Source organism: Haliotis rubra, unplaced genomic scaffold (assembly GCF_003918875.1).
Source record: "Haliotis rubra isolate DU_JTF1 unplaced genomic scaffold, ASM391887v1 Scf73, whole genome shotgun sequence".
Lineage (NCBI taxonomy): Eukaryota > Metazoa > Mollusca > Gastropoda > Lepetellida > Haliotidae > Haliotis > Haliotis rubra.
The window spans coordinates 188,412-216,046 of NW_025767446.1; the positions used below are offsets into that span (position 1 = coordinate 188,412).

The following is a 27,635-nucleotide window of genomic DNA, read 5'->3' on the forward strand; positions in this document are numbered from 1 at the left end:
ATTAGTTTGAACTTGTAGCAAACAAAAAATAACATGACCAACACGAAATTAAATCAGACGTTGAAACAACATGAACCTACACCACGTAAATCGATATTTTAAAACAAAGCGTCACATGTCATTTTGTTATTGTACACATTCCTCTGTAACCTGTCATTAAGATAAGGAAATGACTTATTTGCCAGTCCATTTCATTATGAAATAAATATCCTTAGAAACACAACATTTCTATTGTTAAAATAATCATATCAAGTTTCATCTGCCCCTTCTTACCGTTTATGCGACTGAACACACAATACAAACGGGTTCAATGTGAGATGAAATTAATGGATACAATATGCGTTAATTTGCCTTGACACTACACTATACAGTTAATGAACACTGATTCAGACTGATGTTATTGTTTGGTAGGTGGTGATCACACGTGTGTACTTAATCCTCAATGCATGCCACATTGTATCCAGTGGTGTTCACGCTAACTGTGAGAACTTACCTGTTACATTCACACCAACAAACACAATGAACTCATTAAGCCGAAGCATGGTCACTGCATTAGGGCAGATGCTGCAGGTGTTCCAGTTCCCCCAGTTCCCCTTACACGCATGTGCAACACGTGTATAATATCACATCAAGTTTCAGATACACTCAGACAACCATTGTCCGTTACTCTCTTTGTTTCATAATATGTATGCTTTGCATATTATTTTTAATGATTTAGAATTAAAAAATTTGTAACGGACAGTGTTATTGTGACAGAAAGCAGCCTTCTAAGAGAGGGACAGTGTGAGTGTAACATATGGAAATGCCGAATCAAGGATGAGGATGCTTGTGTATTTAATTTCTTCATCAATACGTGACTGGCAGATATTTCTTCAACCACAGCCCATGTGACTAATCTCGGATCAAAATTTGCATCACGATCAGTGTTTGCAATACTTTAATTTGCCAGTTGGCCACCAGGGCCTGCTGCCGCCTGAATGAAATCTCCTGGCCCATTTTGTTTAAGTCAAACTAATAAAAACAAACAGACTACACTGTACACAGTTTCACACAGTTTCTACAAAATCAATTAACAAAGCCTATGGGGCAGAGAGATGTTTTTATTTGTTAAAAACTGGTGTTGACATTTCTATGCGCAAAGCGCTGACATACCAGGAAGTGAAACTGTAAGTTAGAGTAACATGATAGGTCATGGATGATTCCCCAACGTTAATACAGAAAACAATTATGGGAATGATTCCAGTTGAAAAAAACCGACAGATAATTTACTGAAGGCCACGAGGGCCTGCACATATTTGAAACTGCCGGCCCGATACAATAACAAAAGGCGCTGGGCCTCCGGGTCGGCGATTATTTCGAAGGTTGATCACAATAGCATTTTCTCGTAACCGGATCATCAGTATGCATACAGTACAGTGTATATATAGATCGAACTATGTATATCGATTGTAGTGGCCTGTATTCTGTTTCACTCCAAGCATCCACATTGACATGTTTATCTAACATTAAACATGATCCACATTATGGATTATTTTGTAAATCATGTTTCTGTTATAATTGATAGCGTTATGGATTTGATGTAATAGTCCAGTAAAGAAGGTATCGGGTGCGACGTGCGACTAATACATCGATGCAGTACCTGCTTAATTAATCAAATCTTATTTGTTGTCAACAGTACAGGTTGGATTTTCCAGGTGCGTTTCCTCAAACAAGAATGGCTGTACAACACTAGGTACTATTTGATGAATATGGCGGTTCACTCACACAATGTATTCATTGACGCTTTCTACAGTTACATCATTGACTGAAACTACCCTTTAAAGAACAAATAAACTTTGGTTTTTTAACTCTTTTAACCATTACATATGAAAGATTTGTGGTTAGTCTTATGCGGAACACTAAATTCATTCATTCATGCATCCTTCCTAATGTCGCACTGTTTAGGTTGAAGAAATTAACCGTAACCGTGATGAGCGAGGCTGATCATCGTTTTCACTATCACTAGCGCCTGGCTCGAACAAATAAGGCACCAAGCGATTTTGACAGAGTCGTCTATGAAAACAAGTTGTAACTCGGAAACTAGGCAAAGCAGGAGACAAAATTAAATGACAGTAGATTGTGAGAACATATAGCTTTCATTTTTCACAACAGTTGTCACGTAAACAAGATAATTTACCCCCTGAAATGTACATGAATTCTACATCGGCCCTCATAGCTATTCCTCACATGACGTCACAGAGACGCGCCGCTCTGATTGGTTGAACTTTCGTTCGCGGGTGAGAATTGTGCACTGTTGTCAAAAAGTCGATTTAAGTTAATTAAAGATCGAAATGAGTAGTTTTAATGACGGGGTTTCATTTATAACGATGCCAATTAGTGATTTATTTATTTGTACCCCCCTAGAGTATATGTAATCTTTAAACATCGATCGTTGTGAAAATGACCTTATATGATAAAGATGTTATTAACCTTGCGTCCTTCCTTGTATATATACGTATTCTGAATAGATCATAATTTATTCATGACGTATGACACTTACGGTTCAGAAACACACCCAGTTCATAATATCTATTTTGTATGAAAGCGAGTATGAATCTATCTTGAATGAAGTTTAGGAAATCGAAATGTATTTATACCGAGGCGTGAGGTTCAGAAACACACCCAGTTCATAATATCTATTTTGTATGAAAGCGAGTATGAATCTATATCTTGAATGAAGTTTAGGAAATCGAAATGTCAATTGTATTTATACCGAGGCGTGATAAGCTGAAAATAATGATGCGTTTATGATTATTGCCACTATATAGCGATCGTTTATACCACAAACACGTGAGTGACTATATTACACGTGTTAGGTATGTCATTAGAATTAATTTAAGCTGTGGATCGTCACTTTCGAAGCTTATATCTGTTTGTCTTGGGTCTCGAGATAGTTGGAGTGAGTGAGTGAGTTTAGTTTTACACCACGTTTAGCAATATTCCAGCAATAACAGTGAGTGAGTGAGTTTTACGCCGCACTCAGCAATATTCCAGCTATATGGCGGCGGTCTGTAAATAATCGAGTCTGGACCAGACAATCCAGTGATCAACAGCATGAGCATCGATCTGCACAATTGGGAACCAATGACATATGTCAACCAAGTCAGCGATTCTGCCCACCCGATCCCTTTAGTCGCCTCTTACAACAAGCATGGGTTACTGGAGATCAATATTCTAACCCGGACCTTCACGGATATCCAGCAATAACACGGAAGGGGACATCAGAAATAGGCATCATTCATTGTACACATTTCGGGAATCGAACCCGGGTCTTCGGCGTGGCGAGCGAACGCTTTAACCACTAGACTACTCCGAGATGGCTGGAACAAATCCAGCAGCGGCTAATAGTTAAACTCACAACCAGGTTTTTATCTCTATTTGTATGTTTTTTGTTTCTTGTTAGGCAGTATTCTAGAGATATGACAGTGTGTAAATATTTAAGTCCGGACCCGACAATCCAGTGATTGACATCATGAGAACTAATCCACACGACTGACATCCGATGACATGCATCACCCAAGTGAGTGAGCCTGACAACCTGCCTCACGACAAGCATGGCTTCACGAATCTCAGTTCCACCCAGACATTCACGGCACCTTCCGAACAGTACATAAGCTTGACGGTAACCTTTGAGTACGCGCATCAACTCATGTTCAGACAGTAGGTGCTTGACCGCTTGACCAATGACCCCGAATTATATATCACTCATCGACTTTCACATCGTCGGAAGGGGAAAGGGATGTTAATTACTTCACGCTTAATTTACGTTTAGTTCACGTGCACTTAATACCGCGTGTTTCTATGTCTAAGACAAACACTAGGGGTACATACTGACAGCCTGTTGATGTAGCCATTGTAGATCTCAATATCGGCTGTGTTGCGTTTGATCCATATATATTGGTACTGAGAGGTATTTCGTGTTCGTGTTTTAACCGAACACATCCTAATGTAATACGTAATATATACTTGCTTAAGACAAATACATATTCCCTTTATCGAAACAATTGATGTTTTGACAATGTATTAAACACAGTGTGTGTTAAGATGGTTGGTGTATAGATTTTTATGTACAACTAACTCTGAGAAAAGCTCTTAATTAGATTCTGATGTAGGTATCGTCAAACCATTGATAAATCGTTGAACGCAATTGGATAGTGTGCGAGTGCAGCTTATAACATTATTCTTGTTGTATAAAGGCGTGTATGTTTAATATGGGAGAAACTCCCGAAGGAATGGGAATCTCAAACGTGTACAACTTTGGAAAAATACACGAATAAGGGTTCATAATCGGGTACATAATCGTACCGTGGGTCGAACCCACACAGGGGAGACAAATCTTCCGCAGACGTGGTCAGACGTGCCCTCATATGCTGAATAGGAAAATTCGTACTGTGAATTCGTATTCTTATACACAAGTATTGCGCCGTTTGAAACAACACCTGTCACCTGGGCGTTTGAGGAAATCCCGAAGTAAGTCAGGCTTTTCACAGTGGTGCTGACAAATCACAATAATCAGGTCGAATGCGAGGGTCGAACACCGACCATCTGTTCTTAGTAGAGCAAACTATGACTAATTAGGCCAAGGGGTCAATAAATTCTTTCGAAAATAATATTTTAAAAGGACTTTACCGCTAACACAATATAATGGAATTGCAATTTTCACCTTATCTTAAACAGGAGATTGTTTTGAGACATTTTCTTACATATTTCTTGACTCAGCAGTCATTTCAACATTGATGAAGAAGCTTTAGAAATAGAAGGAGCACATATACACTTAAGACTTCAACATGCACGTTAAAAAGTTTATATCAAATACATCATTATTGTAAAATATTATAAATGGTTTTCAGAAGATCGTATTCTCGGCTTCATTAAAAAGATACAGTGTTTGTTAGCGTGCTGAAGGAGAATAAAGCGTGCAGTCCCTTGATGATATCTCATGAACATCCTTTAATTTCCTGGCGGAGAATATTTATTTTTGTGATGGAAGAGTTCTTGTTTAAAGCTGACAGGCAGAGCCACTTTGTAGGTCGTGTTTTCGACATGTGCTATTAAATGATTGAGGGGGTTGGAGTGCCTTGGGGCAAACAAGTGGACATGGGTGCGGTCCAATCACACGCACGTATACACGCACGCACGCACGCACGCACGCACGCACACGCATATATATTGTCTGTTCAGCAATGCTTGATAGCTAAGTTCAACCTCACGTGTAAGGATCTGCGTGATAAGGAAGTATTTTCGTGAGAACATCGCGTGATATATACATTCAAAAATATTGGTCAGCAGAACAAGTGGCTTCACCGTGACCAGTCGTTAAGATAGGGTCATTGACCTTTGGAACAGGAACTAAATTTAAGGAACAGACAGTGATGTCTCAGTTTGAGTGAGTGGGTGAGTTTAGTTTTACGCCGCTTTTAGCAATATTCCAGGAATATCACGGCGGGGGACACCCGAAATGGGCTTCACACTCTCAGTTTGAGGAATCAGCCCTTTACGCTCCTTGTACCTCGCCTGCATATGATCATCGTGTTGTGTGTTTAAACGCACTTAAATGTTATAAGAAAACAGCAAGATTTTATCACTGGAACAAGTCTGTCAGTTATACTATTACTTCAAAGTTTTCCTAAGCACAAAAAATGTTGCATGAGACCAAACAAGGCTATCAGAGCCCATCCTTTGTCAGTGACGAAAATTATGTCCGATGCAGTTCCAGGTTTTTTCACCATACATGGAGTATCAGTCGCTCACCTTTTCGCGAATTGATTGTAATTCATAACCACATACTCATGCTACAGTCGGATCCGCGAAGATCCGGGTTAGAATTGATTTTCAGCAACCCATGCTTGTCGTAAGAGGCGACTAACGGGATCGGGTGCAGGTGGTCAGTCTCGCTGACTTGTTTGTCAGACCATCGTGTCTAAATTGTGCAGATCGAATTATCTGGTCTACTCCCATTTGTGAGAACTCCCAGTTGTGAGACTCCCAGTTATGAGACAGTGGAGTAGGTAATTAACAACGAAAACACACCATACTCCCCTGTCTGATAGAATGGATTCACCCTAGCTAATTACTGATTTGTTATGTAACTGAATCTTGTGGAGGTAACTTAATGAAACTTTATAAGATAAATTGATTAACATACTCAGGTAAATGTCTTTGATAATTAAACACTTTGTGTAGGTAACTTTGTGATCAAAGAGAAATTAATTTACCTACTGAGATTTACTCCGTCTCCGAAACTACAAGCTATAGTTTAAGAAATAACTCTGAAACAACACTGAAATTTACAGTCGAAATGCCCCTTATGCCAAACCCTTTCTACCCGACACAATAAATTTATGGAATGCCCTACCAAATTCCAAAGAGTCATTCAGTCTCAAAGAATATTAAAACCTAATTACAAAAAAAACGAAAACAAGATTTATATTGATCTTAATTATGGCTCTTGTTTTTGTCAAAACGTTCATTGCTGCCTCAGGCTCGGATCTAGCGACCCAAACGCCGATAAGTATAACAGACATTTAATAGACAGTGCATGTTGCTCTTGTGGATATCAACTACCCGTTATAACCTGGATAATTTTTTGAACGGAAACAAAGAATTTACTCCTTGTGTAAACCAGAAAATAGTTGAATCCGTCCACGATTATATCATCAAGACACAACCTTCAAATTTTCACAGGGAAATACTGAAATTAACTCAACCTTCTCGTGATTGATTTATATTCCTACAATAGATTGTTAGACACACACAACTGAAAGTGTCTAATTATGACTACTTAGAGAATAGTTGTATTTGATGTAATCTGTATATATTTACATGTATATGTACTTAAAAATATATTTATGCAATAGTCAATATCGATGACATCACATCCTCCATTTCAATTTATATTTTATGTTGCATGGGAGCGGTGTTAACATAAACAGTAATACTTCACCAATCCCAATTCATTTTCATAAATAATAATAAAATATGTTTAAACCAAAATGACTTTCAAACTCTATAATAGTCAATAAAAATGTGTTATCATAATTACATATTCTTCTGAATAAATAAAATATTCAATGAACTATGCCTCCTGTGGGTACTGGGCTGGGCTGATCCCACTTTCATTGTAGGGATGTGGAAACACCACCTATGTGCACTGAACCATAATTAATGTGTCTCACAACTGGGAGTTCTCACAAATGGGAGGACACCAATGATCAATGTGGATTGCCTTGACTGAATTCAGTTAATGTCAGACCGTTAAACAACCACAAGCAGTGTCATCGCGTCCCAATTTCGAAGATCGATGCTCATGCTGTTGATCACTGAACTGTCTGGTCCAGACTCGATTATTTACAGACTGCCGCCATATAGCTGGAATATTGCTGAGTGCGGCGTTTAACAACAAACAAACATGATAATGTCGGAATTATTTATCGACTCTGATGTTACTGACATGTCCTATGTATGTGGGGAGAGTTTGGCGCTTTTATCGTACACATAACCCGAGACAACTTCCCATTGTGTTGTCCACTCTGTAGATGGTTGACATGGCCAGGGGCGAAGCTACCATTATAAAGCCCGGGCGTACACATGATTGTTGCTAAAAAGGTTGGATAAGCCCGCAATACTATTTAAATGTAAAGCTTTGCAACCTATCTGGCTTACACGAAAAAAATGGCTTGCTACACGCCTGGTTGCGAAGACCTTGCTGAACCCCAATGATATGATTTTTTCAATGAAGAGATTGAGTACTTGTGACTGAGAGCTGACGCCCTTAATAGAGAATGAGTAATATGTATCGTGCAGAGAGTAGTCATCGGTGATAACTTCGACTGCTTGTAATTGAAAAGAAAAAATAATTTGACAAATCTCCTTGTTGGAGGAAACAACCAAACCGATAATTAACAGGGGCGGAAATGTATATTGGGTTTAATGTTTCGTGTCATTGAAAAGTGAAAGAACTATTGAATAATTTGATTAAGCCAAATAGTATCTAATTATCATCTCACGTAAATATTTTGTAAAAAGTAAACTGTGGCAGGTATTTTTATGAAAGAAAGAAACTGGGTAAAAAATTAGATATGCCAGCGAATTGTCCGTGCCATATGTTGTAAATTTGTTCTGAAATACAAATTTATTGATGTTCATATATAGGATGTCTAAATACACATCAACTGTTGTGTATTATGTTTATTTCATTATTGAAATTAAAATTTTTAATTAAGTTTTAATTAAAATTTTATTCTTAAAAGTGGAAGTCCGTGAGTTGTGACTACATTTTGGGGATATAGTGTCGTTTCCGGAACACAAATAGTTTTTTAAGGTTTCTGGTTACAAACGTTGACTTTACATACACATTTCATTTTCAAGATATTTGTTTTACATGCTTAATAAATTAGTTGATTTAAGATTTTTACTGCATATATCCTTTAACTTAAAATCAAATATAAGACTGGTATATCATCCTTTGTTTCTCAGTTTAGTCTGGTGTCCGAATATTTAAGCAATTAATAATATTATGATATAATTCCTGAATGGTTCCTGTTAGTCACCGTAAATGCCACTGAATTGTGGATGGGTGCATACAGGTCATTTACCGGCTGTTTGTAATGGGATAGCAATAAGATAACACACTCAGCGTTTAATATCCAATCAGGAAGTTTTGTCAGCGTACGGGTGGCCCGGTCGTCAAAGCGTCGATGTTCGCCTTGCAGAGTTGCGTCCCTTGGTCAAAGATCCGTGAGTGTTCGAATCCCGAATCGCTGTGATTGTGTTTCAAAGTTTGCCAGCACCGTACCACTGCTGTTGTACGGGTTTATGTTTTGGATTGTCTCCAGGACATGTAAATTACACAATTAAGTGTATTAATGTTTCTAACACGTGTAGGTTACTCGGTGCGGGTAGACTATTTAAGCGGTCTCAAAGCTAGAATACTGCTGAGTACAGCGTTCCACAGCAAACAAACACTCACATCTTTTTAATAGTGTCGCATATAAGTGCAGCAAACGTACTTCATGTACAAGTCCATTGTACTCAAAATAACTACACTGATAGTCTATTTTTGTCAGTACACAGATGCATTATATAAATAATTGAAAGAAATGGAGCTTCTAACGAAAACTTTGAGTGGCATTTACAAGCACTTACAACAGTTATATCTCTGCTCACGATCTCCTATTCCATCATTTACAATGCCATTCCCAGACTGTGTCAATAATTGCACCCCGACTGCAAACGGGCCTGCTTGGATTATCGGAGTACTAAAACGGACCGCGTTCTATGAGTCAATAGCACCAAGTCAGAGATCAAAAGATCAACCCAGCAGACATTCAGATAATGACGTCGCATCATTAACAGCACTATCAGTTACGGGCGTGTTATCTTTGTGTCGCCCCAGACAGAGAATTAATTCACCTTTAAAATAAACAATAGACATTTTTAGAGTTTTTCCAGACTTTGTGACTGTCTTTTGCAAGTTTATTAATGGTGTTATAAAAATCGAAAATTAGAATGCCTGATTTAATTTTTTCCCCATCCATGTGTGTTTTGTGAGTGAACTCAGGACAATAAAGTTTGTGTGCTGCGGAATCCATTATGGCATTTGAGCAGTAATTAAAGAGCGGCCACGAGATGATTGTGTAACGGAAAACCGTCGTATGACGTCACGTAACGTGCGTTCTCTAGTAGCGACGTTAGTTCAAAGACCTGGCAGTAATCGTAAAGATTTAACTGGAGATAAGAGGGCACCTGAAGGAAATGGAAAATATTGATATCGGCTCTGATATCTTGACCCGAGAACTCGGAGCATAACGTCATTTGTGATGTAATGACGTCAAACGTTATCATGGCATGATTGGGTGTGGGTTAACGCCGCTGGGAACACTATTGCAGCGATAATCCAAAGTGTTAGTTCGATACTGGTCAAGCCAGAAGTGATGCTTGTCTGAGACGTTTTCCCCTTAGGGGTAGCCCCCTGTTGCTGACAAACCTAGCAACAGAATCTAGGTGAAACCCGGGTTCGAACCTGACCCACAAGCTAGTTTCCGTTCCTCAATGCATGTCGTCAACTTCCCACATGAGATATGAGGTCAGGCGTTACCCGCACCCTTGGCTTCTGGCACGGCCCGGGGCGCGGGGGTAGCCTATTTAAATCGTCCCCACGACACGCTGAAGACCCGGGTTCGATTCCCCACGTGGGTACAGTGTGTTAAGTCCTTTTCTGCTGTTCGCTGCCGTGATATGGCTGGAATATTACTAAAAGAGGTGTAAAATGGTGGCACAGGTTAGGGAGGCAATAATGGTGTCTACGTCAAACAATCCTGTGATTGATATTATGAACAACGATCTACATCGTCGTTGTACACTGACATCCACTTGTCAAAGTTGGCGATCCATTGGATAACATGACTGTTCTAAAATTAAGAGATTTACGTGAGTAAAGAATATATATCATTTCTACTCTTGTCCAAAGCGCAATTCACCATGCAGATTTGCTTCCCTTATAGACATCAGGAACTGATGAACGTGGGATCTTCCTGGGTCTGACAGCGCCATTTTGGGGTCGGAGACCATATCCCTGTGGGGCTTCTTCCAATATTAAACTGACACTCCTTGGTGCAACTAGGATACAATCTACATCTCCTAACTCACTCTTGTATTTATGTACTTATGTTCGTCTTACAGTTCAAGTTCCTGGAACAAGGACTTCATGTTCGGCACTGGATCGTGTATGAAAATACCAGCGACGCCATGGTACAGAAAATCTCAGAAGAAGCCAAGGAAACTCGAGGTAGCTCGTCCTTTAGTGCTATCAGCATTACTACCATTATAATGACACTCCAGTCAGCGTAACCCTCACGATGATCATGATGATAATGATAACGACCATCGTTGTGGTCCTCTTCCTCTTTCTTCTTCTTCTTCTCCTCCTTTCTCTGCTTCTCCTCGTCGTCGTCATGATCATGATCATCACCATCACCATTAGACGATCATGATCATTACCATCACCATCACCATCAGACGAGTCAGTGTCTGGGCTAACGCTGCTTTAAAGATAATTTTAGTTGCATCATTGCCTATCAACTTAAGGTGGAATGAAAGCCAAAACAGTCTCATGACACCTGTCTATAATATGGACCAAGTATCATAAACGCAGTGAATCGGGGCTACGAACCCGCGACCAGTACACTCTAGCACGAAACAAAGGAGAACATTGACCAAGCCAGCACAAACATTTGTAATACTGAAACGAACTGGCATCGTCTACAACTGTTAACATGTCATTATTATTGTATGTATTATACTCTCCTCTGCAGTCTTCATCCTGTGTGCCTATGGCGACGAGATCATCCGACTGATGATGGCGGCGGAGGAGGCAGGGCTGATGACGGGGGAGTACGCCTTCCTGGCCATCGACTACGGTAACAGAGCTCAGAAGAGCGACAACCTGACAATGCATGTAGGAGACAAAACACTTAATGGTGAGATGGTTGTTGTGTTATAGTGACGAAAACATTGTGGTGAGGTGGTTGTTGTGTTATAGTGACGAAAACATTGTGGTGAGGTGGTTGTTGTGTTATAGTGACGAAACATTGTGGTGACATGGTTGTTGTGTTATGGTGAAAACATTGCGGTGATGGTTGTTGTGTTATAGTGACGAAAACATTGTGGTGAGGTGGTTGTTGTGTTATAGTGACGAAAACATTGTGGTGAGGTGGTTGTTGTGTTATAGTGACGAAAACATTGTGGTGAGGTGGTTGTTGTGTTATAGTGACGAAAACATTGTGGTGAGGTGGTTGTTGTGTTATAGTGACGAAAACATTGTGGTGAGGTGGTTGTTGTGTTATAGTGACGAAAACATTGTGGTGAGGTGGTTGTTGTGTTATAGTGACGAAAACATTGTGGTGAGGTGGTTGTTGAGTGGAAAACATTGTTGTGTTATAGTGACGACGTGGTTGTTGTGTTATAACGAAAACATTGTGGTGAGATGGTTGTTGTGTTAGTGACGAAAACATTGTGGTGACGTTATAGTGACGAAAACATTGTGGTGAGATGGTTGTTGTGTTATAGTGACGAAAACATTGTGGTGAGGTGGTTGTTGTGTTATAGTGACGAAAACATTGTGGTGAGATGGTTGTTGTGTTATAGTGACGAAAACATTGTGGTGAGGTGGTTGTGTTATAGTGACGAAAACATTGTGGCGAGGTGGATGTTGTGTTATAGTGACGAAAACATTTTGGTGAGATGGTTGTTGTGTTATAGTGACGAAAACATTGTGGTGAGGTGGTTGTTGTGTTATAGTGACGAAACATTGTGGTGAGGTGGTTGGATTGTACGTAAGAAAAAGTTAGTGGTGAGATGGTTGCCGGGATGGGTTGTTGTAGTGAAGAAAACATTGTGGTTATGTGGATGGTTTGTAAGGGAGAAAAACGTAATGGTGAGACGGTTGTGTTGTAGTGGTGACGGAAAGTTTATGGTGAGACAGTTGGGTTGTAAAGCATTTAATGAATTTGTATGTCGAGATTAGTGAAATATTGGTTAATGTTAAACTCTCGAATTTCCAATTTATTTCATTGTGATGTTTGCGGTACAGCTTACACAACAGTGCAAATGAAATAACTACAATTGAGTGATCTGTACAAGAGAAGTGGGGCCATCTTCCAAGTATCTATCTTCTTCCTAACATCCAGTGGATAGGCCATTATCAGCAGAACCATTAAAGAGAATATGCCAGTTGATTCCCTATCCTTTGCTTTCAATAGTAACAATTCTGAACCACTTCAACAGGTATTAAGCTTTCAATGAAATGAACGTGCAAAGATTTGAGAACTGTACTTGACTTAGTATTAAGGCAGATATAAATTTATTAAATTCATTGTTAGTTCTGCATAATGATCTATGTCTGGGTCAGTTACTTATTACGATGCACATTCAGAATAAATTCCAGGCTTAGAATCAACTCCAACAATTACAGTGTGACATCGTCATAATGGTTGGAAATTTAACATCCTAATTCGGGTGTCAGAGTCACAGTCACATGGGTTAATTGTGTCTACATGTGATGGGGTTCCCGACAGTGATCATCCGGTGAAAAGGGACTGATGACTATCTGATACACGAGTAAACATGTTTCTCTGTGCTGGGACCCGTGAAGATCCAGGTTAGAATTGGTCTCCAGCAACCCACGCTTGTCGTAAGAGGCGACTAACGTGATCGGGTGGTCAGGCTCGCTGACTTGCTCGACACGTGTCATCGTATCCCAATTGCGCAGATCGATGCTCATGCTGTTGGTCACTGGATTGTCTGGTCCCGATTCGATTACTTACAGACCGCCGCCATATAGTTAGAATATTGCTGACCGTGGCTTTAAGCAACAAACCATCCCCAACTCTGTGCGGGTAAAATTGTCATGTTGGTCATATTTTTGTCCAGGTTTACTCGATATAACGATAGACGTTGAGCCGGAGAGTGAGGTGTTCAAGTCGTTCCTGCTTGAGATGGAGAGCACTACCGTTGTAGGAACTGAAGGGGGTCATTATGAAGTGAGTATCGTCTCGTGTGAGATAATACAGGGATGGTATAGTGGTCTACGGTGCTGCATGGGTTTGAATCTTTGTTTTCAGAGATGTTGTCAACACTGCACCAGGGGTAAACCATGTTACATTATGTAGCTTAACAACGCCATACTCATTGTATAAGTGAGTGAGTGAGGTTCTAAGCCACTTTTAGGCCCATTTCATCAATATCACGACCTAGGACACCGGGTAGAGGCTTTACAGATTGTACTCTTGATGATGAGCCTATGAAACTATCCAATTGCCGAGTGTTCGAGGAAGGATGTGCGTAAAACATAAACGTACAAAAACGCGTTCACACACACACACACACACACACACACACACACACACACACACACGCATGTTTGACACATGTCATCGTATCCCAGTAGCGTAGATCGATGCTCATATTGTTCATCACTGGGTTGTCTTGTCCAGACTCCATTATTTACAGACCGCCGCCACATACGTAGAATATTGCTGAGTGCGGCCAACCAACCAACCATCATACGCAATGGAAATCATTCGCTCACTGCAAGTCTCAAGACTATATATTCAATGCTTTAACGAAAGATTAACAATACACCTTGTTTGTACAGCACGGCATACACCTGGCACTACTAGCGGACGCTATATACCTGTATGCTGCAGCTCTCAACAGCAGCCTGGCCGACGGCGCAGCCATAGACGATGGCGTCTCAGTGGCAGATCATATGTACGGGGTCGTCCTATCAGGTGAGCTATTTCCTATACGACGTCATGGATGAAGCAGACGGGGCAACGGTTGCTACAAAGATAGTCATATTATTTACCTACTACTATTTCACCATACGTTATCCTCAAAATAACAAAGGTTATGAAAATGTTACCTGACCTTCTCAAAAGCTGGTCCAATACTCTGGGATTTCCTTTCAGACAACCTCAGACACAATCAGGAACTATCTGCATGCAACTGAATACCCTTTTCCCCGCAAAAACGCCTTTGAGCAGACTTTCGTGGACGGGAAAAAGGCGCTGTATAAATAACTAATCTTATGATATTATAATTATTGACTTAAAACGGTTGCCGAAACACACCAAGGTGAGGTCCCAAACATAAGCATTATACCCCTATCAAAAACATCACTTTTGAATAATCATTTCTCCCTGTTTATATTTTAACCACTTTCAAACATTGGTGTACTTTCTTTGCCCAGTCGGGGCGGTGGGGTAGCTTAATGGTTAAAGTGTTGGCTCGTCACACCGAAGACCCGGGTTCGAATCCCCACATGGGTACAATGTGTGAAGCCCATTTCTGGTGTCCCCCACCGTGATGTTGCTGGAATATTGCCAAAAGCGGCGTAAAACCAAACTCAGTCAGTCAGTCAGTCATTTCCCAGTCAGGTTTTGCCTCCATAAAATATCGTCCATGCCAAGACCAACCATTGGTTTTAAACAGTTGTCTTCACGAGATAAGGTTGTTGAAAGTGGTGCATTGGTTTTGTTTGGATTTCCTCTTCAATGTGGCCTAAATATGGATGAGTCTCTCGAAGACATTCTACTTCACACAGCCAATCCACATACACTGAAAATAGAAGAAAATAAAAATACTGTTGACATTGTGTTTTGGGCCGAGAATGTTTAACAATTAGGTGTCATCATAGAAATGTGTAGCTTATATAGTCTATAGCTATTTGCCGGGTGACACGAACAGCCTCAAGCTTGTTATGACCTTGGAACCGATGGTTTATGAAACGTCAATCGAATCTTGACACATCATCAGATGATTATGTCAATATTTGGAGTGTGTCAAAACGACAAAAGATGCGGAAACTACCGTCAAACCAACCACTACTTACCACTAAATCTATGTCATCATTTGTCAATGTTGATAAGAAAATAACGTCTCATGAATAACAGTCGATATATCGAGTCCGGGGGTTGTTAAGTGGCACGTGTTCTGACCTTGACCTGACAGTATCCCTTGCTTATAGATTGAAGTTCCAGATGCCTAATGAAACACTGAGGGAGATAATTGATATAATATCCACAGAACAATACATTGATGAACAAATTATTTTCCTCCCTCCTTAACTATGTTATGCAAACATAATGTATATATAATCACTAGTTGATGAAAACAAGCGAGGTCTTAAATCATTGCGTCTTCAAAGTTTTGAAGGTAATGATATAATTTTCTTAAATATTAAAAAATGATGTTGTCACAGGTGACACCAACATGAAAAACTGTTATTAAACAATACACGCACAGAGGAGTAACTCTATCTAGATACATGACAATAATGACATATATTGTGTAAGCTTGCTATAGATCTATCAGTTATTTGAGTTCGCAGAATAAATTGGGCAGAAAGTACACACACACAGACACACACAGACACGCCCCACCCCACCCCAACACACACACACGCACACGAAAATTATAACAGCCCGAGAGGAGGCTACAGACAATTCAAAACTTCATTTCGAGTCCATTTTTGGTGAAGGTTTTTCTCGAAAATAATGTTGATAATAATATAATTGTACGGGTTGTGCCTAAGGTCATGAAACAATTCCACCTACGTCATTTTGACTTTTCGTACGCCTCGATATAACTGAAATATTATCATTCATACTTAAATATATAACATACACCCATTGTAAGTACATATATCACATTGATCTTCTTAGGTATTAGCGGTACGTTACAGATACTGACGGACGGAAGTCGGCTTGCAGGTTATATGCTCCACAATCTGGTCAATGACCGGTACACACCGACAGCCAGAAGTCGTCTTGGGTGAGTGTATACTACCGTCTGGCTCTTTGCCTGAACACATCCATGTTCAGAACCAATGTTGAGTAAGTGTATACCACAAACTAGTCCGCTGCCTGAACACATCCATGTTCAGAACCAATGTTGAGTAAGTGTATACCACAAACTAGTCCGCTGCCTGAACACATCCATGTTCAGAACCAATGTTGAGTAAGTGTATACCACAAACTAGTCCGCTGCCTGAACACATCCATGTTCAGAACCAATGTTGAGTAAGTGTATACCACAAACAGGTCCACTGCCTGAACACATCAATGGATAGAACAAATGTTGAGTAAGTGTATACCACAAACTAGTCCGCTGCCTGAACACATTAATGGATAGAACAAATGTTGAGTAAGTATTTACCACAATCTGGCTCTTTGTCTGAACACATCAGTTGTCAGAACCAATGTTAGGTAAGTGTATACCACCATCTGGCCCTTTGCCTGAACACATCAACACGCAGAACCAATGTTAGGTAAGTGCATATCACAGTCTGGCCCTTTGCCTGAACACATCAATGGTCAGAACCAATGTTAGGTTAGTGTTTATCACAGTCTGGCTCTTTTGCCTGAACACATCAACATCCAGAACCAATGTTGGGTAAGTGTATATCACCATCTGGCCCTTTGCAAGAACGCATCAACATCCAGAAGTCATCTTGTGAAGTTAAACCCAGCTAAATTATCAAGAATGGGCTTTAGGTGTTAGAGGTTTTGAGAATATGCGTGTAAGCTTAACCATCTGAAGCTGTGACGTCCTTGTGTGTTCCATTCCAGGGGTCGCGGGTTCTATGTTCTTAACAGCACAGTGGTATGGCCCGGAGGAACGAAGACGCCACCCTCAGGACAACCTGCATGTGGCTGGGAGAACGAACACTGCCCCGACAACAGTAAGTACGATTCCTCCAGTATGTACACATACTGACGGTAACGTTTAGTCCAGGTACAACCATGCAATGTCAAAGACAGGGTCATTTCTTCTCAACGCTGACCACGCTGTCTTTACACGTCATTTGTCTGATCCACCCAAGGTACCCCTCCAACCAAACACACATACACACAAACATATGTTTTTCAAATATGCATTAAGTTCAACGAGATCAAAAGGGCGGGTTTACAGAACAGAATGTCAATCACCATGAGTGAGTGAGTTTAATTTTGCGCCGCGTTTAACAATATTCCAGCAATATCACGCTGGGGACACCACAATTGGGCTTTACGCATTGTTTCCATGTGGGGAATCGAACCCGGGTCTTCGGCGTAATGAGTGGATGCTTTAACCACTAGGTTACCCAAATGCCACGAAGCACCATGAAGGGCAGAAGATACGAAAATGTATAAATCTTTCCAAATGATAATATTGATCATATTACTTATATGAAGCATCATACGAGTATCTGGAGACACATGTTGACATCCCTGTTCATCTAAGAATTGAGACCCATTTTATTATTTTCAATGTACCATTATATAAGATACAATTCGTTTGTTCCGGCTCGAACTACCTAACTCTTGGCATTACATTTGCAACATACCAACCGCATTTTTGTATCTCGATCTAATTATGTTAGACGCCATTCTCCGGACAGACACGTTAGTTTCCGAATGGAAGGTTCTAGGGGGAATAACTCTCGCATAATTTACCCTGTTTGTTTATGTTTCAAGCGACCTTCGGGATTGATTTCGGGGAACAAAAACTGATATTGAGGCTGCATTAACCTTTGATCCTCGAAACCGGTGGACAACGTAATGCACAACTGACACGACTTAACAATTAATAGAGTCTTAAGGTCTGCCCGAAGACGCCAAAATGGCCGCATAAAATATTCTCCGCCGAAATATGAGTAAAATAGGTTCCAAGGTTGTCTACATGACTCGTGTTCAGTTCCCCGTGACATACTCCCAAGTATGTCGTATAAAACAATGCCATGACATTTACGCTACTCTGTGTACACAGTGTCTGGACTACTGGACGTTATCTTGTTCGTAAACTGTTTGGATTCTTGGTTTACGACACTTGTTATTGTATTTAGTTACAAAGTCAATACTCCAAGCACAAATGGCACTGTTGTGATCTGAATCAAATGCAAATGATTTAAGTGTTTGGACCATAAATCGATATCGATAACAGTTTTGTGATTTTAATATTACTGATTCTGTTTGAGATACATGTTACTGTATTCAGTTACATAGACAAACTTAGAAATTAAAATGTAGTTCATAAACAAACATTAAAGGGTAGAGATGTTCGTACCTCAAATTATATTACCGGAGTTTTTGTGTTTTTCAGTTCTGTCTTTAGCAAAATTAACCGCAAACATGCTCAGTTTTATGTACTCATTTTATTAGATATTTAATTATTAGTTTTAACGTTATATAATGTATGACCCATCAGGATGTATGTATTTTTTATTAAATGTTTAGTAAGTCAATGTGCCCTGCCAACATGTAAAGTATATTGCTTATATTCCCCGCTTGAACTGCCGAGCTCTTGGCATTACATTTGCAGCACACCATGTGTATCTCGAAGAAATTATATATCTCGAATGAATCATATAGGACGACATTCTCCAGATATCTATCATTAATCAGTTTCTTATAGTGGATAGCATAATAATTTTATAATTAACCGGATATGTTCCGATTGAAATAGATTAAAGGGAATAATAATTAAAGATATTTTTCTGCTGTTTGCTATGAATGCGTAACTGTGTTATTCATACCGATTTGGACCAAGGCGCCTAGATCATATTTAGCTGGTCAGTAATTTGTTGTCCACTGGTCTTTCCAGTGCCGTGGGTCATGGGCCCTCTAGGCTGGACCATAAACTGACCAGGTCAATATATTAATGATCACGTGTTAGTGATAGTGGTGTCAGTTAAGAAACAAAACAACTGCAGTTTGAAATTGACAGGAACCCATCATATATACTCACCACTCACAAAACCTGTTGAAGTACATTAAATTACGAGTGCTATTATCTCTCCCTCTTTGTTTATTACCTTACAGTGCTAGATCTCCTACCAGGATTATTTGCGCTTGGATTAACCACTGGCTTCTATTTATTCACCGCCATTACCAATCAGCACACGAATTATATACTGTCTTCCCTTGTTAAGTCCCCACCATTGTTATCTATCACTGATGTTGTTTCACATGTACTTACATAGCTATCTGCTTCCTAGTTTTTCATTTACATACTAAAGGAGTGAGAAAATACTCCGAAACTTCTTGTTCCTCAAAATAAATACATTTACGAACTCAAAGGGACCACTATTTTTAATTCGCTATAGCCATAGTTCGCAATAAACATTTGGACTATAATGTACAACAAGCATGAAATGGTTCGTTATATCCATCAGTTCGTTTTAAGCGTGTTCATTACATACATTACTCTATTTTGCTTCCCTTTCGTCATGTTAGAATTTCGAAAAGCGTGTGTGCGCCATGTTAACTTCAATATATACATTTTATTCTGAAAGACCCTCTTTAATATACTGATGGGGGCCGTCGGGTAGCCAAGTGGTTAAAGCGTTTTCTCGTCACGCCTTCGGGTTCGACACATTGTACCCATGTAGGCAGCCCATTTCTGGTGTCCCCCGTCGTGATATTGCTGGAACATTGCTACAAGCGGCGTAAAACTAAACTCACTCACTCACTAATATACTGCCTCACATCTCGAACAGTTAAAATACATTCTGTCACGGCTAAACGTTAATGTGGTATTATGTCTTTGGAGTCAACATTCTGATGCTTGTTGAACTCTCTTGACAGCTATTGCCATCATCCTGGGCAGTGTCGGCGGCATCTGCGGCGCCCTTGTCATCATCATCGTTGCTGGGATCATCATCAGCAAGTAAGATTCTCTCATTAAGGGACGGTGGTGTCACCTGGCTGCTCGTCAAGCCGAAAACCCGAACAATACATGGCACCTGCTGTGCCCTACAATAATTGTGACACCCGTGAAGATCAGGATTAGAATTGATCTTCAGCAACCCATCGTTGTAAGAGGCGACTAACGGGATGGAGTGGTCAGGCTCGCAGATTTGGTTGACACATGTCAGCGTATCCAATTGTGTTGATCGATCCTCATACTGTTGATCACTGGATTTTCTGGTCCAGACTCTGTTATTTACAAACCGCCGCCATATAGCTGGAATATTGCTGAGCGCGGCGTTAAACTACAAACAGACAAACCACAGAACTTTGGGGGTTATATTGCTAAACATTTCACCCCGTCTCTGTGCGTAACCCAACTTTCTATTTGCGATGGGTGAATGGGAAAGGTCACGTTGTGAGTGAGTGAGTTAGTGAGTGCGTGAGTGAGCGAGTGAGTGCGTGAGTGAGTGAGTGAGTGTGTGAGTGAGCGAGCTAGGTTTCACGTTGCTGTTATCAGTGAAATCACATGGTAATGTGTCTGTAAATATTCTGGAGCATAATACGGCTTCTTGAACGGTATACTTCCCATGGAGCACATAACGAAATTTGTGTCACACTCAATCTATGAATCATCATTTGGGTGAACTGAATCTGGTGAATGTTAATAGTAGTGTCCGCTTTCTCCAGACGCCGGATTGCACAGGCTGACCTGCAGAGACTGGACTGGAGGATCCCATCCGACCAGCTGACCGTTAAACAAGGCATCCGATCCTTCCACGGAAGCATGATAAGTAAAGTGTGTTGCGGGAAAATAGATCCACCCACTGTCAATATTAAATTATAATCAAAGACTGAATAGAAGTAATAGCAGATATGCATCGGCCTATCGCCGGTTTCAAATATTGATTGGTTTATTGAATTCTGATGTTAAACATTATGTACCGACCTTTCAATATTCGAGCTGTGTATGAGTGGATATTTGGGATTTATTTTGGGACAGAATATAAACATTACTATATTTTATTACTTGATCATAACTTAACAGGTAATATTGTCTGTTCTGATTTGCATAATGGGTAGAGCGTCCCCCGGGAGGTCGGTATTTCGATCTACGTCATACAAATATATGTTATGATGGGATCTGTTGTTTCCCTGCCTGGAGCTTGGCTTTAAGGGGATAAACAAGGAGTTAACACGCTGTGTTCGATATCGATATCCGTTGGCTAGTACTATGGAAAATCTGGTCCCCATAAAAACGGTATAAACAGTCTCTCTCTCTCTCTCTCTCTCTCTCTCTCTCTCTCTCTCTCTCTCTCTCTCTCTCTCTCTCTCTCTCTCTCTCTCTCTCTCTCTCTCTCTCATCTCTCACATACTCTCTCTCTCACACATACATAAACTATGTAAACAGACACATAAAGGCATACATAAAGGCATACATACTCCCCCCCACACACACACACACACACACACACACACACACACACACACATATGTGCATGAACGTCGCTTGTTGTGTATATTTAAACCCCATTTCACCACACCTCACCTCCGTGTGTATATGGACGTCTTGTACAGGCTGTTGGTATTTCCAGGCAACATTTGGGATGCACGGGTCCAAGCTATCTGTTCCCTCAGTCGACAGTGGTACGACAGTTGACTCCAGAGGAGGTCAGATATTCTCCAGGACTGCACTTTACGATGGTCAAATAGTGGCCTTGAAGACCATCCACAAGTCTTACGTGGCCCTAACCAAGGACGTTATTCAGGAGATAAACCGAGTAAGTAGTCACACAGTTAGCACTCGTCATGTGCTGGGCTGCGAGAAAATTCTAGCCTTCACCCAGGACAGCATTGACAGAGATGTCTTACACCAGTTCCACGACGGGAAACACTGACACTTGTTGTCCTTTCCCACACCAAACCGAAATATTATCATTTACCCCTAAAGATCGGTTACACGAAGGTGTACACTACGAATTGCAACTTGCCCCATACATTCAGAAACAATATCAGTTTGTCCGTCTTAAATCAGTAACATTTCGGAGAACTCAGATAATTGATTTGGCTACGGATTTATGAATCGAATCCAGGACTGTAGAGCTTCTTAATAATAATAATAGTAACATTTCTTGTATAGCGCAGAAATCAAAGATAAGGCAATTTTTGCGCTAAAGATAGAGTGATTGAAGAAAGGATTAAAGTTCAGAAGCTTGTTTAAAAAGGAAAGTTTTCAGTTGGGACTGGAAAGATTCCACGGACGCATCACCACTACCCAGTTGCACAATAGATACCTGTGTGACGGTGTGAAGGATGAAACCGGTTCTGTGTCTGAACGTATAAATGCCATAACGTCCTAGATACCAGATCTGACACTTGTCAGTTCGATCAAACTCAATTTGTTTGTTGGTTACAGATACGAAACCTGAAACACCCCAATATAAACCAACTGGTTGGTGTGTGCATGGAGCCGATGAAGCTGTGTCTGGTTTGGATGTACTGCCCAAAAGGGAGTCTCGAGGACGTCTTGCACAACGAACGTATCAAACTGGACTGGATTTTCAAGTTCTCCTTTGCCTCTGATATAGTGAAGGTACGCTCATTGCTGGTTGCCAAGGGTTACGGAGGTTGTGTCAATGTCTGATCATTTAATCGAAAATTACGTATCAATTCCAGGTACAACATGTGGCAGAAAATAGTGATAGAGACTGACGTGAGACAGTCAATAGACCAGTTCTTGGTACAGCTTCAGATATGCCTTATACCCGTGTCAGATCACGTGAAATTGACAATAGAACATTGTTCGGTACCACGTGAGACAGTCAATAGACCAGTTCACGGTACAACTTCAGATATACATTAGACCAGTGTCAGAACATCTGAGATGGACAATAGAACACAACTATTGTTCGGTACCACATGAGACAGTCAGTAGACAAGTTCTTGGTACAACTTCAGATATACCTTAGACCAGTGTTAGAACATCTGAGATGGACAAAAGAAGATTGTTCGGTACCACGTGAGATAGACACGTGACAAATGTCTGATCACGTGAGGGAGGCATTATTAGATCAGTGCTCGGTACAACATTTGACAGTCAACAGAGGTTGATCCCTTCATGATGGTGGAAAACCGGAAATCATCTGTCTCAAACGTATATCATTCTGATGAAATCCACGTATGGTGCCTACACAGATTAAGAAAACATTGATATAACCCTGTCTTCCATTGATACATATGTCAGTGATATAAAGACTTGATGCCCATGTTTAGGGCATGATCTACCTCCATCACTCTCCTGTGGAATGTCACGGCCGTCTCAAGACTAGCAACATCCTCGTGGACGGACACTGGTCATGCCGGATAGCGGATATGGCCATGCCTTACTTCCGGGAGGGAGAACGTTCTAACAAGGATGGGGAGCACGCAGAATTTTACCGTAAGTGGGCACCGGGGATTAATAAGTGTGGTAAATGTCGTAAAACCTTGATTTATGTCTTTATTCTTTGAATGGATTGACTATTCACGTCATACGTTTCTGTACGTCTACCGGCGAGACCCGTGAAGGTCCGGGTTAGAATGAACCTTCAGTAACCCATGCTTGTCGTAAGAGGCGACTAACGGGATCGGGTGGTCAGGCTCGCTGGCTTGATTTACACATGTTATCGGTTCCAAATTGCGCAGTTCGATGCTCATGCTGTTGATCACTGGATTGTCTGCTCCAGACTCGATTATTTACAGACCGCGCCATATAGTTGGACTATTGCTGAGTGCGGCGTAAAACTAAACTCACTCACTCACTCTACCGGCGAGAGTAACATTTAGGGCCATCACATGTGCCGTTGTGCTTACGTGTTTTACGTGTTATTCTACATCGCCACAGTGTTATGATGTTAGGTCCAGACAACGATATCACATGTTTGTGGGCTGACATTGTGATACGTTATATTCACGTCACAACGTTGTAGTTACGTCTTTGTAACGTCGTACTGTGCGTCCTGGGATATTTTACGTTTCGGTAAATCATAAGTATAACACCTTGTCGAGGTTGCATTGTACGTTGTGGAAATGTTATACTATTTATTTGTTCCATGCAATGTTATTCTATGGACAACCATGGGTGTTGTAACAACGACCTCAGCTTTATATCCAATAGACTTCAGAGGAGGCCGGGTCGGATGGGTAGCCTAGTGGGGAAAGTGTTCGCCCGTCATGTCCAGGACCGGATCACTGAAGGCGACATAACTCAACTGATTTTGTAGGAAAACACCATACACTATTATCAATATGTCGACATGTTAAATGTCGTTTTTCATTCCACCATGTATCACTGCTAGCTACTTGAAACGCCACCGAAATGTCTGACGGAAATCAATGGACGTTTTGAAGAATATGATCATTTTTACGTGTATATATTTATATATAATATATAATATATATTAACCATAGTATATTAACGCTATTTTCAGAGAAATTGTGGACTGCCCCTGAAATACTTAGGGATCCTGAAGAATTTCCGAAGGGCAGCAAAAAAGGCGATACATTCTCTTTTGGGATAGTGCTCCAAGAACTTATTCTAAGGACTGGGCCCTATGGAGATTCTCAGTTGAACCCAAAAGGTAATGTCACTTAAAAGCGCATGTATCTCAAGGGATCTGTTAAAATATGAGACTATATATGCCCCGAACACTATGTGTCGCACAGCCATTGTAGCATAAGACGATATCCAAAAACACAGGTCATGTGTCATATACTTACTGTAGTATAAGACGATATCCACCAACACAGGTCATGTGTCATACACTCACTATAGTATAAGACGATATCCACCAACACAGGTCATGTGTCATACACTCACTGTAGTATAAGACGATATCCACCAACACAGGTCATGTGTCATACACTCACTATAGAATAAGACGATATCCACCAACACAGATCATGTGTCATACACTCACTGTAGTATAAGACGATATCCACCAACACAGGTCATGTGCCATACACTCACTGTAGTATAAGACGATATCCACCAACATAGGCCATGTGTCATACACTCACTGTAGTATAAGACGATATCCACCAACACAGGTCATGTGTCATACACTCACTGTAGTATAAGACGATATCCACCAACACAGGTCATGTGTCATACACTCACTATAGTATAAGACGATATCCACCAACACAGGTCATGTGTCATACACTCACTATAGTATAAGACGATATCCTCCAACACAGGTCATGTGTCATACACTCACTGTAGTATAAGACGATATCCACCAACACAGGTCATGTGTCATACACTCACTGTAGTATAAGACGATATCCACCAACACAGGTCATGTGTCATACACTCACTGTAGTATAAGACGATATCCACCAACACAAGTCATGTGTCATACACTCATTGTAGTATAAGACGATATCCACCAACACAGGTCATGTGTCATACAATCACTGTTGCATAAGATGATATCCACCAACACAGGTCATGTGTCATACCTTCACTGTAGTATAAGACGATATCCACCAACACAGGTCATGTGTCATACACTCACTGTAGCATAAGATGATATCCACCAACACAGGTCATGTGTCATACACTCACTGTAGTATAAGACGATATCCATCAACATAGGTCATGTGTCATACACTCACTGTCATATAAGATGATATCCAATACACGTGTTGCAGAGTCAATGTGGTATGAGACGATATCCATCTACACAGGTCATGTGTCATACACTCGCTGTAGTATAAGATGATATCCCCCATCAACACAGGTCATGTGTAATACTCTCACTGTAGTATAAGATGATATCCACCAACACAGTTCATGTGTCATACTCTCACTGTAGTATAAGATGATATAAGGCGTGAGACGATATCCACCATCACAAGTCATGTGTCGTACAGTCAATGTGGTATGAGACGAAATTGACCAAAATGTACACAATAACCATATGTCTTGAGTGTACCTCGCTACAGTTACAACTGCGTTTCCTACTTCCAGATATAGTGTCTCGTGTGAAGACGACAGAGCACCCCCCCTACAGACCGGTGGTGGAGGGTGGGGATGCTCCTGACGCCATGCTGGACCTCATGAGGATATGCTGGGAGGAGATTCCTGCATTTAGACCCAACTTCTCCACCATAGAATACAGCCTGAAGAAACTCAATAAGGGAAAGTAAGTGTCATGTACTTATCTCACGCACGCACGCACATGCACCCATTAACACACTGTATTATTATTATTACCGACACTTTAATATTTTGGGAATTGATTTGTGGTACAAACGTATCAACACAACTCAACTCCTACCAACACTCTCATTCACACACACGAACACACACATACACCTACTTCCATACTAACATTGACACTCACGCACAAATGGCCACTAAAACTAACGCACGCACGCACGCACGCACGCACACGCACACACTCAAACCAACTCAGTACTCATGTAAACCACCGGCCATGGATGCTCCTTTGTACAGCACAAGATCGACATGTTTCAGGGTGGTGAGTCTGGTGGACCAGATGGTACATATGTTATCCAACTACGCGGACCATCTGGAGGAGTTGGTTGATGAGAGGACCAACCAGCTGGAGGAAGAGAAGAAGAAGACCGAGGAGTTGCTGTGTAGAATGTTGCCCAGGTGAGTCATTGTTTCGTGTAGAATGTTATAAGGTTCAGTCACAGTGAAGTGCATAACCAGGTGTCATGCTGTTGCGAAGAGTGTTAGTCTCAGAGCATTGTACAATGTTATCCAGGTGAGTCACATGGCTGTAAAGAATGTTATCCAGGTGAGTCACAAGGATGTACAGAATGTTATCCAGGTGAGTCACAAGGATGTGCAGAATGTTATCCAGGTGAGTCACATGGATGTACAGAATGTTATCCAGGTAAGTCACAAGGATGTACAGAATGTTATCCAGGTGAGTCACAAGGATGTACAGAATTTTATCCAGGTGAGTCACAAGGATGTACAGAATGTTATCCAGGTGAGTCACATCGCTGTATAGAATGTTATCCAGGTGAATGTTATCCAGGTGAGTCTCATGGATGTACAGAATGTTATCCAGGTGAGTCTCATGGATGTACAGAGTTTTATCCAGGTGAGTCACATGGCTGTACAGAATGTTATCCAGGTGAGTCTCATGGATGTACAGAGTTTTATCCAGGTGAGTCACAAGGATGTACAGAATGTTATCCAGGTGAGTCACATCGCTGTACAGAATGTTATCCAGGTGAGTCTCATGGCTGTATAGAATGTTATCCAGGTGAGTCTCATGGCTGTACAGAATGTTATCCAGGTGAGTCACAAGGATGTACAGAATGTTATCCAGGTGAGTCACAAGG

The 27,635-nt window shown here is 40.8% G+C and overlaps 1 protein-coding gene across 1 annotated transcript in view; it reads left to right on the plus strand.

Annotated features, from left to right (window-relative positions):
• Window positions 1–27,635, plus strand: part of LOC124259615 (atrial natriuretic peptide receptor 1-like) — a 77,414-nt gene that overhangs the window by 34,868 nt on the left and 14,911 nt on the right. The window contains 14 exon segments of the mRNA XM_046693784.1: window positions 10,720–10,825; window positions 11,352–11,516; window positions 13,468–13,577; window positions 14,192–14,327; window positions 16,263–16,371; window positions 17,169–17,281; window positions 20,166–20,247; window positions 20,958–21,066; window positions 21,863–22,048; window positions 22,684–22,860; window positions 23,541–23,706; window positions 24,737–24,886; window positions 26,281–26,455; window positions 26,791–26,931. Coding sequence (XP_046549740.1) covers window positions 10,720–10,825; window positions 11,352–11,516; window positions 13,468–13,577; window positions 14,192–14,327; window positions 16,263–16,371; window positions 17,169–17,281; window positions 20,166–20,247; window positions 20,958–21,066; window positions 21,863–22,048; window positions 22,684–22,860; window positions 23,541–23,706; window positions 24,737–24,886; window positions 26,281–26,455; window positions 26,791–26,931 — 1,925 coding nt within the window.